The sequence below is a fragment of the Micropterus salmoides genome, unplaced genomic scaffold (assembly GCF_014851395.1).
Source record: "Micropterus salmoides isolate LMB-PRFRI ecotype aquatic unplaced genomic scaffold, ASM1485139v1 Ms_hic_scaffold_13, whole genome shotgun sequence".
NCBI lineage: Eukaryota > Metazoa > Chordata > Actinopteri > Centrarchiformes > Centrarchidae > Micropterus > Micropterus salmoides.
Genome location: NW_024040374.1, coordinates 16415055 through 16435492, shown reverse-complemented (window position 1 = coordinate 16435492; position 20438 = coordinate 16415055). Strand labels below are relative to the sequence as shown.

Here is a 20438-nt window from a genome sequence, read left to right as displayed (position 1 = left end):
CTGAGCCTCAGCACCAGAGTGGCCCCCAGAGTGTGTGTGTCTGTGTGTGTGTCTGTGTGTGTGTGTCAATTGTGATTAAATGCGATCTGGCTCTGCATAATTTTCTCTGTGAATCCACATGTGTGTTTGTGAAGGATAATGACCTATAATTTTGTGCCAGCAAAAAACGCTAATACATTGAATTTGTGGTGCCTGGCTACAAACAAACAAACAGGCTTGCCTCGTAGTGAATGGAGTGGCACAGCTGAGGTTGTAGTTAAGGAGATCTGGTGGCACACTGCAATTTTGGTACTTGTTTTGGTATAAAAGTGCCCTGCCCACTGAATGGCTATTATTACAGCTGTTGTTTATGACCTTTTCAGCTTCAGGCCACTAAAAAGAAAGCACTTATGCGACAAGCAATTGTGACCAGTTAAACCAAAGGCTGATTTTTTCTCATTTCTTTTGAAACATTCTGAAAAAAGCTTGAAACACCCAGAATTATCTATGCAAAAAATATAGCTCTAATCTCTTTTTATACCAATCTTGTTAATCATCTTGCAACCTTTAAGATGTAACTTGTAGCAGGGGGTAGCATGCATTTTTATAGTATTTTATATCTAAAGAGAACACTGTTGAAGGCTCCATCATCATTTCATTATTATATTTATTGACAGAAATACATTATTGAAGCCCAACTTTGCAACTCTCTTTTCCAGTTTGAGCTGCATCAGGAATGCTTTTGCGCCTCTGGCCACCAAACACCTAAAATTTGTACTCGTAAATCATCCATCCATCCATCCATCCATCCATCCATCTTCATCCACTTATATGGGGTCGGTTCACGGGGGACTCGTAAATCAGACTTGCAAATTTTTTGTAATTAGGAAACCAGAGTGTAACCTCAGAGCATCATCACCAGCTGATTACGGACTGAGAGACTGGTATGAAGCTATGCCTGTGGTCTCTGATGAGGGTCCCATTCTGTACAGAGGACCTGCCTAATCATGATTTATTTACACAACCTCCCTGAGTCCCAGTTAGGATCACTCATTATCACTTCACTGTAGCCAGTAAGTATCGTGCCACATATTTTCCTCTCAAGCATAGCATAGAGTATGCACTCATCCCTGACTGTGATCAATTTCCCGTTTGCAGAGAGGCATCCAAGCCATTGTTTGTGGCATCTCTCTGATGGTAATAGAGCATCAGAGGTGAGAGGCTAGAGGTCCGCCAGGAGCACAGAGAGATGTATCAAAAACTACATTGCATTATCACAGCCAGCTAATACTGTAGCATGTGGCCAACCTGGAGAGCAGATTGAGCAGCCACTACTTACAGTGGAGAATTGATGTTGTTTCCTTATTCAACATAAAACCTGAATTTTATATGTAAGACAAGATAAACTAAATCTATTTCTGTGAAAAGAAGATGAATAGACATGTTTTATCTGTCTACAAGTGTATTCTGGCTCTGAAATGGATCTTGAAGGGAAGTCTCTCCTGAAATCTATCTTTTACATGAACTCTGAATAAAAGTGCTATTGTGCAGTTCACCTTTTATTAAAGGTTCAGTATGTAATATTTCTGAGGATCTATCGACAGAAATGAAATATAGGACCCATAACTATGTTTTCAGTGGTGTATAAAGATCTTACATAATAAACCGTTATGTTTTTATTACCTTAGAATGAGCCATTAATATCTACATAACCGCGGGCAACATCTTCCATGGACGTCGCCATGTTGCATTGTCATGTTCCTACAGCAGCTGAAAACAGACAAACAGCGCTACAGAGCGCGTTTCGTCACTACGTTCTTCTTGTTCTACGTCTGGTAGAATTCAGGCAGTGCAGACACTCATCACTATGTTGAATATGTACGTTAGAAGAAGTAGTAATAATATACTGCAAGAGTCTGCAAATAAGTTTTGCATCGGAGCAATATTTTCAACCATTAGATGGTGGATGAGAATATAAGCCATAATATTGACTTGCATCAACATGTTACTTGGTTATTTCAGTTGGTAAAGTGTAGGACTTGCAAACCAAGGGTTGAGTGTTTGATCCCAGCTTGGGACAATATTTTTTTTCTCTCTTCAACAAATGGATTCTGCAGCGAATGTTTCTTAGATCACGGCTGTACTGTTTTTGTTTCGGTGTTTGATCCGCATCCATCAACCTACGGACACTTTTTCCCCAGGATCTCCAGGCAGAGGACATTTAGGGGAATCACGTTTTCTGACGGCTCTTTCAGAGGTTTGTCAAGCAGGCTACAGACTCTTTTCATGTCGTTCAGAATATTTCAAAGTAAAAGCTCAGTTCAACTTAAAATACTGCATTGGAGTAAACAAGCTTTTTGTGCTTTTATTTTGTGGGCAAAAGCACTAAAGAGGAAGTGATTCTGCAAGTAACTGGTGCTGTCATGACTGAGATCTATTTCAGCACCGCTATCAAAGCATTTATTTATTTATATTTTTTGCTGCTATCAAAGCACCATATAATCTGGCAGCGGGCCAGATATTGTTGGCGGGCAGTTTTGGTGAGGGTCCATAATCACAGAGAAAATTATTGTTTCCCTTGTCAACGTTTGTATAAACTTTATCTAATGTGTGGTTTATAATGGACTGTGGTGCAGAAACAGTGACAATGTTTCACACTCTTGGCTTACATTTTCCATGTTATCTGTCAGTGGCCAAGTCGCAATAACATATGGTTTTACTGAATAATTAAGTAAATAAAATTTCTTAATAAATAAACCTAAAGAAACCTTATTTCTTGACTGGCCACTCTCTGCTATCTCAGAAGAGACACCTTTTGTGCTGTGTCAGCCACCGTAGCTGTCCTACGCTCTTTGAATGGGTAGGGGGCAGTGGTTGAGTGGATAGATGGTTGCAATTCACAATCCTCACCACTAGATGACATTAAATCTTACACACTGAATACTTTAAATGCCAAAAACCTCAATGTACTGGAACTACTTATTTATTTAACAGACATTGACAGAACAACTTCAAGTAAGAATTCCTTTACCCCAAAGCAGATGTTCAGTCATACCATAATTAAATCCCAAAATATTGTTTTTCACACAAGATATGAGTCAGCAACTATTCTGTATCTGTATGCAACAGGTTTGTTGCACTTCAATATGGTTAAAGGTAGTCATGAAACTTGTTTTGACACTGAAGACACTAGTCTGGACAATCTCGTGCTTGGTCAGACAATCCTAACCTTTACATTTTTTTTGTTTTAGATTGACACAATTTAATGTAGAAGTAATGTAGAGGGGAGATGTCTACTGAGAAGAAAATGTGTTGTCTTCAATGGGCATTGTGCCACAGAACAGAAACCTGTTTTCTTCTTTTCATAGCAAAAGGCAAGCTTACAGTATTACCTTTTCCCACTGCATTCTTGACATGTCAGCATCCAAAAAGATGGACCCATATACAGCAAATTGTTTTGACATCTAAAAGGTTACGGTACAGTCATCTGATGACATGAAATTCACTTTATTTTAATAAAAATCCCATCTCTGCTGCAAACATTTACAGTATTTCATCTCTAAAGAGGTTTAGTAAGAAACTACATTTTGTGTAGAAGCAATGAAATGCCACAAAAGTTTGCACAATATAGCTGGTCTGCATTAAAAATTGTATTTTACTCATCATTAGTTGGAGCAACCATGCCTCCATTGTTTGGGATGCATACCCTGGTGACCTGACCTTCATCTTGTGTAAACTGCTTGATGGGGATATCACTGGTCATTAAACTTGGTCTCAAACGGTCCCACACTGAAATCACAGGGCTCATTGCTGGTAGTCTTTGATGGAAAGCAAATACCAGACCCTGATTAAAACCTGGTCAAGAGCAGAGGTGTGACCTCGGTCAGATATGAAACCTACTGTATGTCTGAATGCCTTCACTTTTACCAGATGAAGCCAGCAATGTTTTAAATGTTAAGATAAAGATAAAGCAGGCAGTTCATAAGGAACACAAAATAATAATAATCCAAAAACAAAGAGGTCCAGGAAGTAAGGCAAAAGGTAAATCAAACACAAGATGACCTGACAAATGCAAACACACCAAACAATATATACACACAAGAGAGGTGGAGATAATGAGGGACAGGTAAAGCACGCAAAGCAATATTAAGAAGTATTTAACTAAATAAAACAGGAAATAAAACCCAAAACTAAAACCATGACATTAATAGGGCTGTACTCTGAGCTAAGTTCAGAAATATTGGCTGATAAATAGATAAACCCAGGCCTCTTAGACAGCAACAGTCCTCTGAATGGACAAAGCAGGTCATAATTAGCTTCTTTGCTCAAGGATTCACCGTTGTTACTGACTGACTGCAGAAAGGGACTTTGAAAACATCAGGCAGGAAGCAGAAGGAAATAGTCGGTCAAATGAGACAATCTGTCGATTCAGGCCAAAGCCAAGCTGCCTCCTTCACCCAACAACAAACAGGGTTCTCTCAGGTCATTGCTTCAGCATGAAAGCCAAGTTCTTCAAATAGACCATTTTCAAGTAATGATGCCTTTCCCCAGAATAGATACAACATATAGCATGTGGAACAAACTCTCTCCAGACATAGAAAAACAACACACTCATGTTGTTACCACTGAATATTTTGATTTTAACATTGCTAAGAAATTCATAAAGTTTTTCAGTCCTACCTATGAAAAAAATCCCGTGTAGAACACTGACTTCCCGGGAAATATATTAGATTGGAGTGATGAACACGCTGCGGTGGCTGGGAAATTGTAAATAGATTTTCTGAGCCTTGAGATAAACAGCAACGTTTATGTCCTCTGCCACCAACAGCACCTAATGATTTGATTTAAACTGTTTGCATAATGCTGCATTCAATCTCATCTGCTGTGGATCATTTGTTCTTTGATTTTATCTTCCAGAACAGCCCCTCAGTGACCAAATCTTTAGTCAGATGCTGCTGTATTAGGGAAGGAAACAATTTGATTAAAATGTGTTATAGTGGTTTCATTCAGCTCAGACACTGAAATCAGATGTTCTTAAACAAAACAATTAATAATTCATATTTCCGTCTTTAGCAGCCTGCATGCTTGAAAAAAAGCCTCCATTCTCAGCACATAATTGTCTTATTGTCAAGCTATGTTGATCAAGAAAACAAAGTTGTAAAGAAAAAAAGAAAAGGCCATCAAGTTCCTTGATAGCTGTCCACTGCAGTGTGCTGCCAAACATATCTATAATCATTCCTAGAAAAATAAGAGCCACTTTAGCAAAAGTCGACACAAAGCAGCGCAGCAGGCCATCCAAGACTGTAAGCCAATACAAACGGACTGGGTGCCTGGTGGAAGATATTCTCGACACTGTTGGCTCACACAATACCTGCACATCCTGCACAGAGGGAGCATTCAGCGTTTTTCAAATGGCATCATCTGCCATTCAGAAAAACAACTATAAACAAATGTTTAGGCTTGTTAAGAGCTTTTCTGAATCATCTCTGGTCGTGTGAATGCCACTTTGCTACTGGCATCACCTTGGCAATGGATGTTTTTCATTTATAATGAGTGAGACTAAGCTAGAGAGTGGGTGCAGGTGGCTTTTGAGGCATTTGTGACATGATCAGTGGAAGAAATGCCTAATTCCTTTTTCTGGCAAGTGGAAATATGAAAAGCCCTAATAAGATCCAGCTAAAAGGCTTCCAGTGAGCTTCATGTTCAGTCTGTACAGACAGCTTCACTGAGTCTACAAAATGTAGAAGGAGTATGATGAACATCAGTTTTGTCTCTCCCTGGTCAGCAAATTTAATTGCAGGAGGATGAGCTCTTTCCTGAAATGAAATGTGGAGACTCCTGTGACAATTCTAATTCTGCAACACATCTGTGGATCAAAAAATTATTAATAGCATTTCCAGCGAAAATACTAATCAATAGTTAGTGGTAACTTGCTCACTGGTGTCTTAGACTAATTTAGCCTGGCTCATAGCTCATAACATATAGTCAGCCCTATCTCCACACTTCGTTTCGTTTTAGTGCTGTGCCAACCCTGGAGAGGGAAGTATGGTAAGTAGCTGATAACAACGGTCCGGACTGCTCTGCTGATGAAGGATGGTAGAGAGATGTTGTGGTGGAGTTCATACTGTAAACATGAACTTATTTCCTCTGCAGCAGCAAACACGATACAAAACCATAACACTATAAGACTGCAACCTGAGCATCAAGCCCATCTCACAGCACTGTAGGTGAAAAGGATGATAATAGCTGGCATAGTCTATTTGATGTCTTATGTAATCCATTTTAACTGTTATGTAATGTGGCCCTGACAATGTAAAATGTAAATACACTGCTACAAATGGTCGAAAGCTCCATAGGGTCCCTTTAACAAGTGAGCACAGCAATCTGAGACTGGACTCACACTCTTTTTCCTCTTTTATTCTTTTTTTTACTTTGTTGGGAAACTTCACAGATCAGCTGAGTTTGACAAAATGAGCACTGTCTACTTACTTATTTACTGCCACTTCATATTGCATTACTTTTCACTGAAGTCTGAAAATTTCAATTCCCTCTGCGATTCCCTCTGTCATTAGGCATGTTGTGATTGCAACATGCCTAATGTAGCTTTACAATAACCACAACCAGAGATCCATTACAACTGTGAGCTGCCCATTAGACATAGACATTCATCTTCCATACGCTGTACATAATTGTTAGTAAAGAATATGGTCTGTACAATGAGCCCTGTTTGATATTTTGTCATTATAAGTATTGGATAACTCCTGTCGTGGACGACCATGCTCATCACCGTCTACAGTCAACCCTCTATATTGTGCAGTGACCCTCTTTCATTGCCATAGTCTTGTGGAAATGTCTTTAGTCGATGTTGTGTTACCGTAGACAGCCCCACAAAGTATTTCCATCATCATAAGGTTAAGTCTTTTCTGTAAGATGCCCTGGACGGGGGCAAAAAGCACTGAGTTGTCCAACTGTCCTGACACAAGTCATTGTTGATTTCACTGTTGTAGGGGAAAGACTCTAGGGCTGCAGATAAGACTGTTGCCATGGTCCTGAAGGAGATACCAAGTAAGGCGTCATCAGAAGGGAAGCCCCTCCTCACAGTGACTACCAAGGTGGGCAGAATCATTTCAGAAACCCCCCCGCCCTCCCTCCCTGCCCCTCCTGTGTTGGTCATACTGAAAAATAGTGTCCTATAACTGACCTCCACTGTCTACTAACTCATTACTTAACCCTTATGACTGTTGCATCTAACAAAGAAGCGACAAATATTTCCAGCTGCTCTATGGGGTATAAAACCCTTCCTCTTCATCACTACATTTCCACAACAGTGAATAATGATCTTATGATCTTTAGAGGCAGCCTCAAATTGCTGCAATTACCCATGTTACTTTTTATCTTTTCAAATTAGTCTCAGAGAGATTCGTAGTGCTCTTCTTCTAGTTAATACTGTGCAGAGGGTCACACAAATTTCCTCTCCCACTCCTAATCAGGTCAGAAAAACTTCCTCATGAACTTTTTACACCTCATAAGCAGCTAATCCTCCAAATAAACAGTGTATGAATGCATTTCCTAAATGCTATGCCACACAGCATGGCACTGATTGAGCTCTCTGTGTACAAAATACGACAGCAAATTACTGTTTACCCGCTGCTGAGCTTTTCACTTCTCTTGCTTTTTTAAGTGTTTTAGCTGGATGGAGTCAGTGCTCCAGATCCTAAAATGAGATGTCTTTGCTCTGTGCTTGATTGCTTTTGTACAGTATGTGTGTGTGTGCTGCTGTGTGTGTCCTCTTGCATATCTGTATGTGTTTTACTAACCTGTAGCATGCTTTATACTCATTTCTTATACAATGTCTGGTTTGATAAGCTGTCATACAACCAAGATAATGCTTCCACTCAAGTGGAAGGGATTTACTGTAAGTCTGCCTCAGCATTTGTGCTGACAGATGGAAGCTGCAGAATTCACAATAACAAGATCTAACTTATTTGTAAAAAAGAAAAAATAAATAAATATTGTTGCAATGTATAAATTGTGATTTATCATAATTGAAATTACTGTATAAGTCTGTAAACATCTCTCTACAACATGTTTAGTTGTTAATTCTTTGGCGTATATCTACTGCATGCCAGGAGAACTGCACTTAACCCTGAATGCCTCTGGTGCATCTACTGAATAGACAAAAAATACAATATTACCTTAACATGCTGCAGTGTTACAGAAATCAATATTATGGAGACAAGAAGTCGATATTTACCTGTTAATAACATTTTACCATTTGTACATATAAATACCTTGTTGGACATGATACATGTAGAATAACCGTGACTGTGTCCGGTTAGCACAGCGCAGTAATGACTGAAATGGTTCAATCCAGTCATGAAGGTTTTCAGTAAGCATTTTCCCTCTGGTTCACAGGAATTACAGTAATGAGTATCATGTTTCCATTATCAAACAGTGGTTTGCTCAAAGTAAACACCTGCTCATGCAGTCATAGCTACCACAGGCAGACCAAGAAAATGCACCACCTTCCCACTTCATTTCAAAAGTTAAGCAATACAAAGCAATACATGAGAGATATGTTAAGACGTTAAGACTTTCTCTGCCATTTATTAGCCACAGACTATACTGAGTAACATACATAATGCTGTAATAATGCCATCAAACACATCACATTGTTTTATGAGGCCTGTTAGACATATTACCATGACTACCTACCACAACCAATGACACCTAACCAAAAACAACCAACAGTTCAGACAGACTGTAATTATACATAGGACACACATTTCAGAAGTAAGCCAACATGAACAAAGGAAATACAATGTAATAATGCTAAATTTCATTATTTATCTTGATAAAACACACTGCCTGGCCCTAATTGAATATGGTGAAACATTAAATCAAGTATTTTCCCTGTAGATTATGCAATAGTCTTTGCCATTAATGTAGAACAAGACAGCCCATTTAAAAATGTTGCATCTCCAAAATTCAGTGTTTTAGAAACTAGTTTTTATGACTGATGACAATGCATTTAATGCCTAATGCAATTTTATGCCTAAACAAAGCAGAGCAAGCAGAGAAAAAAAAAAGTTTAGGTTGTTTTTCTTTGTTATGTAAACATTTTGTTTTAATCCCTCTAGATTTTCACAAGTCACCTCTGACTTGAGTGTTTTTTATATGACTTTGCTAAATACCATTTTTTGGGAAAACAAACACAAAACTGAAATAACTGCAGTGTCAAGCTTTGACATTATTTCCACATGGCCGGACACAACTCTTGATTGCGGCCCTCTTCAGTGGCTGAGGCTGCAGTTTAAGAGGCATCATGTCCAAGCTTGATGTCACTTAGCAAGTGACAGGGGCTAAGTGACAGGCTGTGGCTCCTCATGTCACATGTCACGTCAAGTCTATTTGTATAGCCCAATATCACATATGATGTCTCAATGTGCTTCACAGAGTCACCCCTGACACCCCAGCCAAAGCTCTCTGAGAAGAGAAGGAAAACTTTAAGGAAGGCCAAGCACATAAAAAGTGGCAGCAGCATGAAACAAGATGTACAACTAATTAACTATAGCAAGGTGAAAACACACAATTATCTTAACAGTTCTCCCCATTCAGTTGTACTGCTCAGGAGGACTCCTAGTTGTAAGATAAAATAGTATGTGAATATGAACCTTAATTTGCTTGTTAGATATCCCAAATTCCAAAGAATAAATACAATCATCATATTACAACATGGTTGTAAAATGAGATGCAGTATATAGTTCCCATTATGCTACAAAAAGCAAATGATACATCCAAAATTATAAGATGATATACATAAATAAACTCACAGATGCACTGGTCTCTGTGAAACACAACAATAAAACTACTCAAAACCACTCTTCACTGGGATTTTTTAATTGATTTGCTGCTTTAAGTATAAGGCTAGTAATATTTTCTTCATCTTTTTCTCGTTATCAATAAATCCCATGAAAAGAGCAAAACTAACAATGAATTAATTCTACCAGTCCTGCCTGAGTAGTGAAAGCATGATATAGCTTAATATCTCTGCACCATAGAGAGTTGTTGTCCAAAAACAATTAAAAACACAATAATGAGCCCCACTGTTGCACTGGGTGGCATGTTACTTCATTACAATAAACAAGGGCATTGTAGTTTATTTTGAGTCAATACCACATTGTTATGGTTCTATAAATAGTTACCAAAGCACCACTTGTGTATTAACCCGCAGCTAAAATAGTCCCTAACAAATGCACTATTTACTCCTGTTTGAGTAGCGCTTCTGAAAAACTACAGTGCCCAGCTGTTTTAGAAAATTACTGACCAGTTTTTAGTTTTACAGAATGATGCCTTTAAAAATCCTTTAAAAAGCAAACCCCACAATAATAGAACGTGTAGTCTTAGCTATACTTTCTCACAATTGAATTTCCATTTTTGCAGCCTGAGGACAAATCATGCAAGGCCATTAGAATGAGTCATAAAATACCTAACTGACTGAACTCCAGTATGCAGGCCTGTTCATTGCCACCCACAGTAACAGCTTCAACATGACTTTAATGAATAAACAACCTGCCGGATTACAGAGAAGATTTACAAAGATCAAAATCAAGACAACACAATTTAGCATAAAAAAGATGCTCCTGATCGCAACATACTAACTTGTGAACTACACACTCTGAAATATCTTGACTGTCATTTTTTTTTTAAGAAAACCAGCCCTAGCATAGCCTTCAGGTTTTATCTAACAACTGTTAATAAGCGCTCTGCTTTGATATTTTAACCACCTTTCCCTTTATGTAGTGTTTTCCATCCTCTCCACCTCCTCTTGTCCTCGCCTCAACCTCCCCGCCTTCAAAACTCTGACAAGTTTAACTGGTACACAGTTCCTTTAACAGCAACATCTGAGAGATCTCTTGGAGTCAAGCCCAAGTGGCACAATTAGCTGAAGTTTTCCCATTACATAATTTCTACATTACTCCTTAAAGCACTTGTAAACAAAGTGAATAACTGCTTTGCATAGTGGAGGAGCAAAAAGGTATAACAGAGGGGGAGCAAAGGAGGAAAAAGGCAGTGAGGGAATATGGTAACCTCCTCATAGTGCTCTCTTGGGTTAAGAGTGAACCTATAATTGGCGTTGGCATGCTACCTGCTACCAAAGTGCCTGACACATCTCCCCAGGTGAATGTGGTAGATCTTCTGTCCCCATTTTCTGGGTGATTAGAAGAGGAAAATGCAGAGGTTTCATCATTTCAAAACCATTATTTAAAATTGGCCCCAATGGCAATCACAGGGAGTGCTTTGAAGAATACGATCATGTAGTGTGTAGTTCCGATAGCGCAGTGTCCTCCATTAGGAGACTGCCAGCAGTGATCTACAACCACATCCTTGATCCCCACAGTTATGATTCATCTTTTAGGCATGTCTGTTCAAAACTGACAGTGAAATATGAGCTCAAAATACAGAATCAGACTGACTGATTTTTAGAAGCTATAAATCGCACAGTTATTCTATAAACGCCTACAGCAGATATTTAGCTAAATACAAAAGTCATTATCCCAACATGCTCACGCTAGCTTGGTTTCCATCTAAATGTAGTGCAAATTTGAACACATTGTCGAGAAAATCTTGAATTAATGCCAGTTCCCATCCACTACCCTTATGAGTAGGCCATATTAGCAGTTTGTTCCTCAAGATAAACAGCTGGTTGTGCTAATTTTGCAGTTGGGTGTCATTGAACCATTGCAGAAAAAGGGGACGCAGTGAGATAACGTACTTAACGGAGCGCCAGTCAAACTTCAAACGATTAAAAAAAACAATGTAGAACACACGGTGGAAAAATGGCATTAATGTGTGTTTCGTGTATTAATTCCTATTAACACAAATCACAAAGTTTTTGCCTGTCTCTTTATGTTTAAGTTATACATTTCATGTACATAATGATTTATTTGCTGAATTTTCACTGCACTTTGCCATTTATTTTGCTTTTAGCGATAAAACCAATTTTCCCACCTCAGCCAAACAAAAGTAAAAGTTGCAATTTTTTTAAACTTTTAGTGTTTCCACCAAATGTTTAATATGTATTATGTTATGTTATGATCTCTCAGTATAGTGTGTTGCCATGCTAACATTTGTTAATTAGCACTAATCACAAAGTGAAGCTGAAACTGTCAATCGGGAATTAAGAAGGAAGGTATTTGGTTATAAATAAACCAAAGTATTAAATGAAGTAACAGTTTGAACAATTGATCAAATTTCATAGTATTCCATCCAACAATTGTGGATATATTTCACTACAAACCACACATGCCAACCTCAAGGGGGAACTAGAGGAAAAGATCAGCATTTCATGGCAAACCATAAAATTGGCAAGCCAAAGTGTTGGATTGATCCATCCCTAGAGCCACTAGTGTCTACAATACTCAGAGATCCATTACTAGGTAGAGGCCTGCTGTATCAGAGATCCTGTTTTATAATCCTTACCAAGTCAAATGTCCAAGTTAGTTGCATTTTCACAACTAAACACTATGTCATGTTTTTTGAGAGTATGTGAATGCAGATAGAGAAGGCAGCAGGATGACTTCAGTGGTTTATGACCAAAAATAGCTTACAGGCCAGTACAGGTAGGCAGACAGGCAGGCAGGAAGACATATAAGAAGCAGGTATGTAGGAAGGGCCAGGTTAAGGTTAAGTTCTGGGTTTAGTGACAGAAATTCAAAAGCAAAAAAACAAGGTAAGACAGGGAGATTGCAACAAGGCAACTAGGATGAACTAGTAGAGTACGAGTGTGAATGAGCTGGTTTAATTGCAGGGATGATGAGGAAGAGTGGAAGCAAGCAGGTGAGCAGGTGTGCAGGGAAGTTCAGGTGACTGGGACTGAAGGGAAACAAATTATTGCCAAGGGGGTAAGCCAGAGTTGGAACAGTGAAACCAAAGCCGGCATTAAAGGTTCCATATAGGGCCAAAAATGACATCAAAACCCTGTAACATCCCGTTGCACATGAGAGATGTAACTGAATTGCTTAGATTATAAGCTCTATGTGAACCAAAAAGTAACTATTCAGCCTTCAGTGACGCTGCGTTGATGATTGGCAGATGAGCCTTGTAGGAGGTCTGATTAAACAGTCATGATCTGAGGCAGACAAATACAAAACTGGCTTCACTGCTCTCCATTCAAACCCACGCGGTGGCTTTGTCCAGTAATATACTGTCTATGGTTATTGCAGGTCAGAAGGTAGAAGCTGGAATAGGATTTATCACTGCACCTAGGTTTGATGCAGACAGTAACTCTTGGATGCAAGCGTCACAAAAATTGTTATTCACTGACAGATGTTTCTTTGGTTATCATCCACTCAGCCTCTCCGAGCATGTGCATTTATGAATGTCATTTACATTGTTAAGTGATTCCCCCCCTCCAGTCTTCAGGTCCCATGTCTCCACTGATTTTTTACGCTATATTTATACAGCTCAGCTGGCATTGATGTCAGCTAGGAAGCTGTTTGAAATGAGCTACAACAGAAAAATTAATTTTATACAGAATCATAAAATAGGATGAAATCTTATATCTATATATATCTTATATCAGTAATGTATCATGCTGTAGATTTTCAAGAGATTCAAACATGATCTCTCTGTGCAGTAATATACAGTAGGATATTAGTTTGCATTTGATTTCATGACAAACTAATGTGATATACATTAAGCACTGTACATACTTGGGTGCTTAGTTGTTAAGTTCAAATCCTCTGTGTGAACTTAACAAAAGTATAACAGATCAAATGAATACAAAACTGTAGGAACCCTGCTGAGATAATATATATATTTACCAGCAAATACTGATTCGTAATGCATGCTTATAAGGAAACCCAAATGAAACAAACACCATATAAATAGATAAATTACTGATCTGAAAGCACTAATAAACCTTAACCATGTCTGTCAATAATAAGCACAATGTACAAGGTAGGACAAGGCTCCAATAATGGTTAATCATTTATTAATTAAGTGATAATTAATTTGCGATAAATTTATCAAATATCTAAAATGTTCATAAAATGTCAAAACATAGTGAAAAATTTGGTGACATCTTCAAATTACTTGTTTTGTCTGACCAACAGGCCAAAACCCCAAAATATCTGACTTACAGCTATATAAAAGGAGAAAGACATCACATTGTCAAATTGGAGAAGCTCAAACCAGATAATGTTTTAAATTTTTGCTTAATGAATGACAATTAATCGATTACCAAAATTGTTGCAGGTTAATTTTCTGACAGTCTCACTAATCAATGAATCAACTAATCGTTTCAGCTCTTGTTATCAGATCTCCCACCTGCCAGGCATAAAGCTTAGAACAAACTAATTAAAATTGTTTATGAATCATTATAATGTGATTTAGGTTGGTAAAATGTTTGCATGCCTGAGTAAACACATCGATATCATGAATCATCTCATTAAGGCAGCAGAAGCCATTTGAGATGATTCATTTCTTCCATTAAAGGCTAACGTTAGAGTGGTTATTAGTCAGGTTTTGAAGCCAGGGTAAATGAGCCTTCTAACTCTTTCACAACACCAACAATTGTAACGGAGTCAGCGGTGGCTCAGCCTTCACTCAGACTCAATTACACTTTTCTCGAACAAGTACAAAGTACAATAACTTCGTAAATTCAACCTTTAAAAACAGATGATTTGTCGTTGTAGTCCAAAATTGGGGGGTACTGCACTGGCTGGCAGCAGTAGAGGATAAAATCAGGTTACTTCACACTGTGAGACTTCCCATGAACCCAATCTGTATTCTGACACCAGAACAGCACAAACTCTAATTACCTGTGCTGGATCAGCGTTCTTGCAGTGCAGCACAAACTCAAAGTAATGACCCCTTCCTCTGGATATCATTTATGCACTTTTTTCAGAGGTTTTCTTCTCTGCTGCAAAAGTTTGTGCTTCTTTCTTATGTGCAGCAAATATCGACTCTTTTCCAAACTAGTTGTCATCATCTTGAATTTCCCTCGGGATAAATAAAGTATCTATCTATCTATCTATCATCTCAAACATTTCTTCATTTCACTCATCGTTGTTGAACATCATTATTAACTCATAAAATCAACCCCATTACGAATTATGATTTGTTTTCACTATTAACCCAAATGTTCTGTTTGTGTTCCTGGAAACCAAAGGCCCTCTTTAACAAAAAGGTTCAGCAAGGTGCTTTGTCACCGTGATACTCCATGACCTTTGTGGATGAGAATTGCTAATAAAAAGAAGACCACTACAGAAAATGACTTATCACTTCTATTTGGGATCTGGGATTTGTGATCTCAGATATGTAAAACGTGAACAATGAATTTTCATTGTATCTTTCATTGTATTTCACTGCTCTATATCTGTGATTGGTGCTGATGGTTACTTTTTCACTGCACGAATCCCAAGTCTATTTTGATTTCTGGTATTTTTGGGTTTTAATATTTTGTTCATAAGAAGACCGCTCTCGTGTGTAACTGAACCCAATTTGCAATGGCTGTTATTTTTTACACATATGAGGGTGTAAAGCCAATGTGAACATAAGACATGGGTTAAATGGCCACTATAATGCCACGTATAATGGATATACTATATATTTATAATTGTAAGGGCACGTACAGTGTAGACATGCAATGAAAAGCCCTTTCAGCACCTTTCATATTAAGCATATGGCAGGTTGTGTGCACTCCATTCCATGCTCAGTAATTAAACTTTAAGCACCTTCATTACAATTCTGTTCGCAAGCACGGCCTGGAGAGCAACAATAGCAAATGTCATGTTTTCTCGCTGCCAGTATACACACTGCACAGGCTGACAACAGTGATGGTGGCTGACCCTTTCTGTGAGACAAAACTGGTTTTCACCTCCAAATTATGAAGCATTGGTTGGCAGATTGCGGCCAGCTGCACCTGGAGTATCGAAGCTTCAGGGTGCTAATAATGAATTGGATGTAACCTATTCGGCAGCTGCACTGGCAAGCCTACAAATTGGTGCATCACAGACATCGTGATTTGCATTTTCATGGTTTGGAAGGCGAGATAAGCAATAATGGTTAAGCAATTATTGTTTGGGACACAACCATCGGGTTTCTCTCAGCCCGGCTCATCTTGGTGGTGAATATAGGACTCATTCAGTGAGATTACATGCTCTGTAACCTGGTAATCTCTCTGTAATAATTGGATTTTTAAAATATAATGCATGTGAGAGACCCAGTTTTCTTAATTGCGTACACTTACCTGGGTTTCTAACTGGGAGTTTTACATGTGCATGACTTAAAACAAGGAAAATATCACTGTAGCAGCAGTGCAGAGGGATGAAAAATGTTTGTAATGTGTTTTCTTGTATGTAAAGAACAGAATCTTAAATGATAAATATCACTACACACCTATGGTTCACCCACACAGATTTTTTCACTTGTGGTGCCTGAGAAGACTTCTTCTGAAGGTCACACCAGATTTCATTTCCATTCATTTCAATGAACAAAGAGAGAAGTATCAGCTTCCAGTCACAAATTAAACCCACCCAAACACAATCTAAATTGCTCTCCAATGTCCAGCCAGCTTGAAAGACTTTTTATTATTGAACTCTCAATCAGGAAATATTGATTTTTTTACTCTTAACTTGTATATAATAATGGCTGGCGAAATTAAACAAGCAGCAGAGAAGGAGGGACGCTGCTTGGCTGTAATAAGCACAAGGACAGTGACAGAGGTCTATGACAAAACAGTGTTTGTCCCATAGCTTACAACTTGTAGTATGATGTTGTTAGCCAAGCTAGCTCATGCAGTTTATGTTTACAACCCTACCCGTGCTATTTCTTGTCCTGCTTGCTTTTTGCCGGACCACCCAAAAAACATTTCCAAGGTGAAATCTGGTTTGACCGGTCTTTACATCCATTTGACTAAAAATGCAATTAAAATTGGTTTTCACCGTAAACACATGTAGCTACACGAAGGAAAACCTGTCTCACTACAGGGCCTGTCCACTTTGTGGCCATCAGTTCAAATGCTCTGAAAAAATATCAGTTCTGCGTGCAACACCGTAATTACTATACTAAATACTAAACATTTAAAATGTTAGTTTGGTTTAAACACTATGGTTGTGGGTTGGATTAAAAAAAAGTGCACGTCACATAAACATTAAACAACCAAAGTATAAACTCTTAAGACTGTTAAAAAGCTTGCAACATCTCTAATGTCTGAGTGGATCAACACACATTTGAATCTCTTTATTGTATCTGTGTCAAGATGCGGTGAATAAATAATGTCCTGCAAAGAAGCACAAATGTGTGTTATCTACCTCAAACGACAGACATGTTGAAACCATTTTTGCAATGCAGGGATTTGTCAGCATAGAGACACTGCTGTCATCTGTATCACGACCAGAGGGCTGAACTTCACTTAATGTTAACATACCAGGGTCTCTTGTGGCCATCGTAATGGGAGTTTCATGCCGAGTGAGAGCCTGAACTGTCTTCTCTGTTTGCCCTTGCAGCTGGTGAGTGAGCAACAAGAGAGCCGTCCGCTTCTAAGCCCTTCCATTGACGATTTCCTCTGCGAGACCAAGTGTGATGGGGTTTCACGCCCAGTGACCTCCAACACAGCTGGTACAGTACAGTCACACAGTCATTTAGTCTGCAAAAAGTCTAATTAATGGCATGCAAACATGCATGCATGACTAGGCAGCACAAGTTTTTAATTTTCTGTTTAAAATGCCCTTCAACCATTTATACCAGGTTTCATGTCAAAAGAATGATATGCAATACAAATGTACAATTAACCTGCAGTATATAGAGAAGAAAAGCTCTTTGATACCACGCTGTGGCTGTTAACACGTGAGGGACTTGAAAGACAAATCGGATGCTACCTCCTGCTAACAACATGTTTTCATCAACCATGGCAACAATACTGGAGGGGGTGTTTTTTACTTGGCTGTCTCATGTGTCTATTAAATCAACATCATACCTTTGACAACTGTTACTAGCAACACAAAGAGTATCTTATCTGATGTTTTTAACAGAGATTCACGTGCAGAACAAAGCTCTCTAGTAACCACATGAGTTTGACTTGCAACTAATAATGCATTGCTGCCTGTACAATAATTCATTGTATATCTAAGTAAATAATTAAACAGGACGTCTCCTGCCACATGTGCTCAATTTAAAAAGGGATTATAAATGGTCAATGCCAGTCCTAATGGCAGTTCCTTCCTGTTAGTCAGCTAATGCTTGACTCCATGCTCTCTCTCTCTCTCTGTTTAGTAATATACTCACAGAAGATTCAAGATTTCCAGTGGATATTATAGTCAGTTTGTGACATCTGTTTTTGAGCTTGGGCTTTTGAATACATTTTTTTGTTTATTTGACATTACTCAGGTTTCCATCGAAAGGTAGCGCAAATTAAACTGAATTCCCATAAAATGTTTTTTTTACTACTGATATCTGAATATTACAAGTTGGGCACATCAAGATATAAGGTATTAATTCTTCCTTCAGGTGCAATCAAACCACCAAGTATTAGCCCAAACTGGCAAATCAGGTTATATTTGGAAAATATCTAAACATGTTGTGTCTGAACATTATCTATTTACTCTATACACATAAAGGCAACATCTTGACATCAGTAGAGAACATGTAAAATGTATATTTAAGTGTGTCTCCATTAGTACATGTGTGCATTATATAACCTTTTCATTCTGCCAAAATAACAACAAAGGCAAAGTAGGTGTTGAGAAATTGAATGTTCTGACTCCAACAGATGCCAAGTGCCATCTTGGTTTCCACATGGGTGGGACCTTGATCACTGAGATCTACCATTTTTTTAATGACTATTTGCAGTACCAGATTGCACAGCTGACATGTGTCATCTCCAAACTGGCCGCTCACTGTGCTGATTCAGCTGGTGAAAGTATGGGGGGTAATGTCGTGGCAAACTCTCCACCTTCTGTCTCCCCAGTGCCTCCTGCTGCTCCCGCTGACAATGATGGCCTAATATAATTGGTTGTGAATCTCAAAATGGTCAGATCCTGTCTAGAACTTAAGTCTATGTGCAATATTGTAAAGGTACAATCATCCTGAATAAATGCTTGTACACATGAAATCATCAGAGCCGAGTAGTTATGGATGTGAAACATCTTGTGTTCGAAGACTGTAAGCCGTTTTCACATTCTCTTCATGTTCACTTGGGTTTCCTCCAGCTGCTCTGATTTCCTCCCACAGTCTAAAGACATGCAGGTGAAGTGGATTTTAGTTGCGATAGTCTGTTAATCTGTTTTCACATTGTGGTGGACTTGGAAAAGCATCCAGCTGTGAATAACACTGAACAGGAATTAGTGAGCAAAGAAAATCAATAATCAATGATAATTACCAGTTGTGCTCTGCAGTCTGATTTTGAGGTTTTGATTTTTGCCCGTTTATGGAATTATTAAAAACTCCATCATAAATTATAAATTGGTTTTATTGTGTGTATCAGTGTCTGGGTTTTAGAAACACACTAGTCACACATGGCTAATTAAGTTTTCTATTTTAGTAATAAAAAGAACTAACCAAATCAGCTGGTTGCCCCTGAAGTGTCTGTCCCACACTGGTTAGGATATTCATCACTACTCATTTCTCGATAAATAGGCTTAGCTCATTTAGTCAAGAAGGGCCTCTCATCAAAACCCTCTTGCTGAATAAAATTCCCTCTCTTCAATACTCACACTCAGGACTTTGCTCTAATATGCTGTTTCAATAGTCACAGGAACACTCTACAGACACAACAGTTGACCTTTGATCTTAAATTGATTCCTGGAATCTCAATTGTCTCGTCTCTATTGAAACGTATTGTTATCAAATGTAAATTTGTAAATCTAAATATTCAGTTGGCCATATATCATGGCCACCTTTTTGGGGATAGATCCTATATAGATCCTAGGTCATGTGTTTGTATTATAATTTTGACGCATTTTTGCATTCAATTCATGTTAACCAAACCTTTGTTTTATGGACATGTCTAATAATTATTTTGTGACATTTCATGAACCTGAGCATTTGAGCTACCTTTCCATCAGCAGTAACTGTCACCAGTATCATTTAGCTATTTACCACACTAACAGTGAATATTCAGGTTTCTTATATACCTCAAGTCAGATTTGGATTTGGATGTTTGGCATTTGGAAAGCATGATTCTTTCCCCCAAAAGGAGTCATGGCCTTGGGGCCTGCTGCTTGATGACGTGATGCCGGTCTGATGGATACACCCTTCTCCTGAACAGCGATTGTCCAATCGTAGCCTAGCAACCATAACTAGGCAAGCTTTGGATTTGGATTTCAGGTGACTGCTTTAGTAAGCACGATACTTGGAATTCAAAGATTTTGGAGGCTCAAGTCTTAAAGCTAGAGTAGGCAACGTTGAAGAAACTTGCAAGAGACAGCGAGATTTTAAAAGTATCTAAGTGAAGT

General features: G+C 38.5%; 1 protein-coding gene across 3 annotated transcripts in view; it reads left to right on the top strand.

Annotated features, from left to right (window-relative positions):
- pex5la (peroxisomal biogenesis factor 5-like a) overlaps positions 1–20438 on the top strand; it is a 112182-nt gene that overhangs the window by 50498 nt on the left and 41246 nt on the right. For 2 of the 3 annotated variants that reach the window (XM_038715814.1, XM_038715813.1), the window contains exons 2-3: positions 6987–7091; positions 17493–17604. In XM_038715814.1, coding sequence (XP_038571742.1) covers positions 6987–7091; positions 17493–17604 — 217 coding nt within the window. The remainder of the gene's footprint in view (positions 1–6986; positions 7092–17492; positions 17605–20438) is intronic. The other variant, XM_038715815.1, reaches the window with a different exon arrangement.